A 7836-nucleotide genomic window follows, 5' to 3' on the forward strand; every position below is an offset into this window, starting at 1 on the left:
GAAGAAGAGACAAAATACATGGTAGAATCCGCCCAACTCATGGCTCATTGGATTTACTTCCTGGTTATCACTCAACTTCATCACTTCCAGCTATTTTCTGCCTTCAACCTCTCATCTCTCTCTCTCTCTCTCTCTCTCTCTCTCTCTCTATATATATATATATATATATATATATGAACATTTATTCTCTGCATTATCATACCAACAAACAAGTTCTTTGATTAACCCACGTATTATTTTCTCTTCCTTTTACTTATGGCTACTTTTCTTACTTCATCTTCTCCTATGGCCGCCCTTCCTTGCATTTCCAAGGTTAGAAGCACCAATTGCCACTTCAATACCCTACGCACCATTAATGTAAGTCGTGCCACACCTTCTTCTCTTTCTTTATTTGTTCAATGGGTGGAGATAGAGAGGGAAAGAAGATTAACGAGTGCATTGGCTTATTTCATTCTCAGGGTGGTCCTATGATTGGAGGGCTAATAGTTTTGCCCAAAATCCAAATCACAAAGGGAGCTAAACCATCATCTCCTCTCCCTAGTTGCTTCAAGACTACAATCTCATGCTCCATCGTAATCATTTACTTTCACTCTTTACTATTACATTGTTTGAAAAACATAAAAAAATTTGCGTTTACGAAGCACAGAAGTATATCAAACACTTAACTCCATTTTTTAAAATCACACCTTTTGAAATCAATGCTAATAAATTTACAATGTGCAGGCTCAACCGGAAACACTTCAAGGTGTCCAAGGCATCATATCAAAGCAGCTGTCTATTGATGAAAGCACTGTGACCCCACAAACCAAGTTTGCCGATTTGGGTGCTGATTCACTTGACATAGTATGGCCTGAGATTGCTTTATATTTCATAGATAAAAAGGCAATTTTAATTTGAATTGCAAAAGTAATAATTTGAAATTGCGTTTTTAAAAAGTTGTGATTTGAAACTGTAGACAATTTGTGTAATCAAATCAAGGCAAGTAAGTACTTTGAAAATGCACGATTTTAAAGGCTAAACTGCGATTTTAAATCATACATTTTAAAATTGCTATTTTAACATCGTACTTTTTAAAATTGCACACCCAAATGGACCCACTAATATAATTATTTTGCATGCAAGATAATTATAATGAGTTGGTAATTATAATCAGGTGGAAATTATGATGGCTTTGGAAGAGAAATTTGAAGTGTCAATTGGAGAAGGGGGTGCTGAGAATATCTCAACAGTTCAAGATGCAGCTGACCTGGTTGAGAAAGTGAAGGCAACCTCATCAGCTTAGTCTAAATTGCCTCTAAAGAAGCTATTTTGAATCAATATGACGAAGGAATTAAATTCCTTTGTTTTTGTTTTCCATTATCTTCCACCATAGCAACCTCAGATTTTCTTTAAGCTTCAAAGAGATTTGGGCACGAGTTTGAGCTTTCCTTTGTGACAAAAGATAACTTCATTTATAATAAGTTTTTCTTGTTGGCATTGATCCCTATGGAAAATTATTATTTGGATGCTTGAAGAATGTCATACTTCATTAATGGTTTCTGTCGAGTTCAAGTTTCTTCATGTCAATTCCAGCAATAATGGAATAGCAATGGGACAAGAATAACCTTATCCCTTGGGGGCGGCTTGATAAGCAAACCCTATTGATAAAAAGTGATGAGGCACTTTAAATGCTCACTCAATTATATTATATCTTTGTCATAGGCTGTTAACACTACAAGAAAGTTACTCATCAGGTGCGACTTATTAGGGGCGACTAAAAAAGTCGCCCCTAATACTCAACTATTAGGGGCGAATATTGAAAGTCGCCCCTAATAGTTAAGTACTAGCGTCCACATTGGAGTGGACGCTAATAATGGGTCGAAAGGTTGACCATTAGCGTCCACTTTACAGTGGACGCAAATAAGTCGACCCTAATATACACGCAGGAATTATTCAAGGGGCGGGAAAAATTTAAGCGGACAAAAAAAACTTTTAGCGTCGACGATTAGTATACCAATAGCGTCCACTTAAAAGATGGAAAAAAAAAAGAAAAGAAAATCAAATAAAAGATCAATAGGGTCGACTTTGAAAGTCGACCCTAAAGAGTACGTAGAAAAAAAAAAAAAAAATTACAATTTACCCTCCCAAAGTTGTCAGCGATTTGCAATTCCGCCTCTAAAGTTTCAATTTTTGCAATCCACCCTCCTAAAGTTTTAATTTTTTGCAATTCAGGCATTTTGTCAGTCAAAGCCGCTGTGACTGACGGAATAGTGATCACGTGCGACGCACGTGATCACTTTATGCGGTTTTGTGCCCAAAATACCCCCATCAAGTGGTTACACCCTGACCCACGCCCAAACCCAGCTGACCCACGCCCCGATCCTGCTGACCCAACCCCCAACCCAACCCAACCCAACCCAACCCAGACTTAAACTTAGTTAAAACAGCAAATAAACAAAACTGAAAAGGTCTGGAAAAACCCGGCACGCACGAGGGAAGGGAGGACGTTGCTGAGTCATGAGCGAAAGGGACCCGAGAGAGGTAGAACTCACCTCCGACAGCCACGCGACAAGCTACCCGACACCCACTCGAGATCAACCCAAAGTTTGGAGCTTCGCGCATTTGTGTACGACGAGGTAAGTTTTTGCCCTTATTTGATTCGTAAATTTACACTAAAATGTGTAGTATCGTTCTAGGGTTTTTCGTAAATTGGGGTTTTCTTGAGGGGGTTTTTAATTTGGTTATCCCTAACTCTGTGATGTTGATTTATTGTTAACAAATTTTTGTTTTCTATTGTATATTGATTTATTGCAACATTGGGTGAACATGGTTGTTTGTATTGGAACAAAAGTGGTCCCCAAAGTGTATAATGTTGTCGTGTGAACAAAAGTGGTCCCCAAAGTGCATAATCTTGTCCTGTGAACAAAAGTGGTCCCCAAAGTGTATAATCTTGTTGGATTTAGAATTTTAACTGACTTACCATGAAAGTAGGGTTTTCGGTAAATTGGGGTTTTTGTGAGATGATAAATGTTTAGGGTTTTAAAATAATTCCGTAATTTTGTTCATCTATTTCCCAATAAACCATTAGAGTTTGGCATGGGGTTTGGTGGTTATGGATGAAGGTTGTCTCTTTCCTTTTTCTTTTTATTAATCAAGTGAGATATTTGGAGTTGAAAGTAGAAGGAAATAATAACATGTTTGACAAAAAAATTAAAAAATGGTTTGGTTTGATTACAATGACCCTATGCAACTAATCCCTCATCAATTTCTCTTTCTTCGCACTTCACTTTTAGGGCTTTTTATTTCATGGTTTCTTGTGTGTATTAATATCACATGTACTTCTATATCCTTTTCACATCTGCATTTTTAATGGTTCTTATGAGAACAGCAAGCTCAATAATAGTCCACATAGAATGGATAAATTATAAAAGTAGTTATAGATGTTAAATTTCACATAAATTATTTTCTTGTATGTGTGTATGTAGTTGCAGTGACCCACGCAGGAGCATGTGAATGCATCCGCCCATGTTCTTTAAGAGACTATTTATTGGCTTGATTGATTAACATGCCGACATGAAACCTTCCAGTCAACTGTCTAAACTTTTTGAGTGGAATTTATTTTATTACTTTCTCTACAAGTGGTATTAACATACGTCTGGCTTAAAAAATTATAGAGGCCTTCTTAGTTCTTAACTTCTTTTCTTATGTTCGTAGAATGTGGTGCCTAGTAATACGTCCCCCAATTTAACTTATGCTCTAGAATAAAGTAATTTATATTATACCTTTATCTTACTATGCCGACATGGCAGGGCCTAGTAGTCATTATATATGTATATGTATGTCTATAGAAATACTACTTGAAAATTATGTAGTTTGAGGTAATTAAGAGTTTTGAGACCCTCTATTAGAAGAACCATTTAAAAGGAAATAATATCATGTTTGAAAAAAAAATTAAAAAATGGTTTGGTTTGTTCAGGTTTAGTTGGAGCTTAGTGTGTTGGTTGATCAACTTGGGGGACGATTAGCATTAACTTAGCATAAATCGGTTTCTAGTGACGGTTTTATTTCTGTAGCTTATAGTCTATTGAATAAGACATTTTGTTAATGTTGCTTACATGTATCATGCTGACCACTTGAATTCTCTATGTACTTCTTCTTCTTTTTTTTCTTTATTGTTTTTGGTTCCCGGCCAAATTTTAAAGACAAACTTCACTTAAGCTACAGGTTGATATCTCAATAATCTTTTCCTTCTAATTTGACCTTCTTCTTTTTTTTAAAAAAAATATTAAAATTGGGTAATGTTGTCATATATTTAATCCCACCCATGCATGTTTGCAAGTGAGATAATTGTTTGCAATGGAGATAGTTGGGTAATTTTGTTCATCTGTTCATCTGTTTCCCAGTAAAAGAATTCTCTCTCTTCCTATATTGTTTGATCCTGTTTAGAAAATTCAACTTTTTGGGAGGATATCATTTAATGCACTATTATTATTATTATTATTATTAAAAAGGGATGCATATCTTTTCTTACGTTTAGATTTAGTCTTCTTGTTCATATTTCTACCTAATCAAATCACGCCATGCAAGATGCATCAATTTCCATCCTCTGCAGCATTCGGTATAAACTACAAAAATAGATACAAAAATTTAAGATATTCAAATTTCAATCATTATTTTAAAATTAAATGATAGACATTTTGGATTGAACAATATTTAGTATTTCATTAATACATAGTGATAAATAATAAGGTAAAATCTATACCATTTAGGTCTTTTGAGCTAGAGGTTTCAATAAGTGCGATTTAGGGGTATTGGATAAAATCATTTAATTAGGTAAGTTTCCTCTTCTTTTTTTTTTCTCCTTTTCTTTCTAATGTAATTGACTAAGCTTGACTATTCTATTATGCATGTCTATATTTTGACAAATTTCGCTTTAATTAGTAATCAGCTACATAATCAAATCAGATTTCATGCAATGTTGAAAATCATTTACTCTAATAGTCAATGTAGTATTATAACTCATATTATTCATGGGACACTCCAACATACGTCATGTGCACACAAGACACCACGCTACACAATCCTAGCCCTAACAAATATTTGAATTATCACTTGGTTGTATTGCTTCCAAAATATTTGCATGTATTTTTAGGGTTTGAGCTTAGATTTGCATAACTTCATTCTTAAGCAATAATTATATTTGTAAACTTATTTAAAGTTGCTTCTCATACATTTTATTCATTAATTTTGTAGGATGTCTTTGAATCTAGTGTTCGAGGTTAGGTATGGCGATAGATTTGACAGAAGTTGTGGTTGCAATCACATGGGGGGAGAAGTTATTGTTCATGGTGAAGGGTATGATCCTGACACCTTGTCTTTTTTTGAGCTTGAAGATATTTGTAAAGACTACGGTTACAAGCCAGGGGATCTAATATACTTCAGAGAACCTGATAAGACGTTAATGGGTGGTTTGCATTTAATCAGCTCTGATGCCGACGTATTGTTCATGGTTGGCTGCCATAAAGGGCAATATATTGTGCATTTGTATGTTGTGTGTTTTGGGGAGGGTCAGGGTGATGTTCAGGATTACGAAGGAGAAGATGATGATGAAGAGGAGGGAAGAGTTGATTACAATGACCCTTGGTGGAAAGGCAAACTCAGTGATGATGAGGATTTATTTGATGTAGATGTTGACGTAGGCGATACTGGAACTGGAGCAGGAATTAGTGAAGATGGAACCGTTGGTGATGGTGATGGTGATGGTGGTTATGACAATGAGGGTGAGGAGGAAGAAATAGGTGATGAAGAAGATGGGAACCATGGTGAGGCCCACGGAACTGATGCTTCTATTAGGTCCGAAAGTGGGCGTAAGAAAAATAAAAAAATTTGAAGAAGTAGATGATGATGACACAAACTCTGAAATGGCTAGAAGTGACATATTGGAGTCACCACCCAGTAGTGATGAGGAAGCTGAAGGGACATCTACAAAAACGTCCGAATTTCAGCGAGTGGACCTAGTTAACCCAGAGCTGCATCTCTACATGACTTTCCCGGACACACAAACATTTCGAGAAGCTGTTAAAGAGTACAATCTTTTGAGGGGCAAGGAAATTAGGTTCAAAAAGAATGAAAGAAGAAAGTCTATTGTTGTGTGTAGGGATGACAAGTGTCAGTACCGACTATATGCAAGGCAGGTTTCTGATGAACAAACATTTCAGATAAGATCTATGCAGCCTAAACATGTGTGTGGTAGGCAATACAAGAACTCCATTGTGAACTCAACTTGGATATCGAACAAGTTGATTGAGAAGTTCCGAATTCAGCCGAATATGCCCTTGAATGTCATACAACATGAAGTGAAGGAGAAGTGGAAAGTGGATGTGAGTCCAAGTATGATGTACAGGGCTAGGGCCAAGGCATGTCAAAAAATACACGGGAAGCTTGAAGACCAATATGGTCACCTGTGGGATTATTGCAAGACATTGAGACAAACGAACAGGGGAAGTTGTATGATGATGAAGGTTGACAGGCCAAACCCAAATGTGCTTCCAAAGTTTGGAAGGCTGTATTTTTCTCTTCCTGCAATGAAGAAGGGGTTTCTGGATGGTTGTAGGCCTGTCATAGGGGTGGATGGATGCTTCTTGAAAGGACAACTGTTAGCTGCAGTTGGAAGGGATGGGAATAATAATATGTACCCAATCGCATTTGCTGTTGTCGAAGCTGAGACCAAGGACTCTTGGACATGGTTTTTGGAAACCCTAGTGTCCGATCTTGGAGTGCATGAAAGGGGCTGCAGACCAACATTTATTTCGGATAGACAAAAGGTAAAGTACGTTACATTTAATTTTTGCTCATAATTTTCAAATCACACTTAAACAAATTTGTTAAATAATTTTATTATTTTGGTCATTTTTTCATGCATTATGAATTTGTTGTTCAGGGTCTCATGCCAGCTTTAGAGTCTGTGCCTCCAACGGCGGATCATCGAATTTGTGTTAGGCATCTGTATGCCAACTTCAGAGACTTGGAGGGCCATAAAGGATTGGCATTGAAAGAGTAGTTATGGGCTGCAGCAACCGCATACACTGAACATGAGTTTACAACTCATATGGAAGAATTAAAGAAACTTAGTAAGGATGCATACGATTACTTGACCCCAATGGGTGGTCTCGGGCTTGGTTTAATGAATCTCCAAGGTGTGAGTTGCTGGTGAACAATATCTGTGAGTGTTTCAACTCATACATCCTCAATGCTCGTGACAAGCCTATTTGGACAATGTTGGAAATGATAAGAAAAAAGTTGTTGAGGAGATATCAGGCTAAGAGGGAAGGGATTGTGAAGTTGACAGGGAGGTTGTGCCCTAGGATTGTGCAAAAATTGGAGGCAATTGGGTTGGATGCAATGGACTGCATTGCAACCTATGCTGGTGATGGAATGTTTGAGGTTTTTGCTCCCAGCAACAAACAGTATGTGGTAGACCTACGTAAAAGACGATGTGGTTGCAGGCAATGAGAAATCACTGGAATCCCCTGTCCCCATGCATTTGCTGCTGTACTCTATGATTGCGGGAATTCGGAGGACTATGTTGATGAATGCTACACAATCGAGACGTACAAGAAGGCATATGCACCAATAATTTATCCAATGCCTAGTGAGGAACAATGGATAAAGACCAGACATGATCATTTGGAACCACCTACAATTAGAGTGGCCCCCGGGAGACCAAAGAGGTTAAGAAAGAGGGCTCCTAATGAGAGTAAGGACCCCAAAAATCCTAACCGAATTAGGAAATTTGGAGCAAGGATGAGATGTGCGAAGTGTACTGGTTTGGGTCACAATAAGAGGAGCTGTCCACTT

General features: G+C 37.3%; 1 protein-coding gene across 1 annotated transcript; it reads left to right on the forward strand.

The window, feature by feature from the left end:
- Positions 1 to 255: 255 nt before the first annotated feature.
- LOC132187861 (acyl carrier protein 1, chloroplastic-like) lies at positions 256 to 1282 on the forward strand. The gene is made up of 4 exons (XM_059602296.1): positions 256 to 357; positions 459 to 572; positions 724 to 843; positions 1154 to 1282. The coding sequence occupies exons 1-4, from the start codon at positions 256 to 258 to the stop codon at positions 1280 to 1282; spliced, it is 465 nt and encodes a 154-aa protein (XP_059458279.1).
- The last annotated feature ends 6554 nt before the right edge of the window (positions 1283 to 7836 follow it).

The sequence above is a fragment of the Corylus avellana genome, chromosome 6, assembly GCF_965113065.1.
Source record: "Corylus avellana chromosome 6, dhCorAvel1.hap1.2, whole genome shotgun sequence".
Taxonomy (NCBI): Eukaryota; Viridiplantae; Streptophyta; class Magnoliopsida; order Fagales; family Betulaceae; genus Corylus; species Corylus avellana.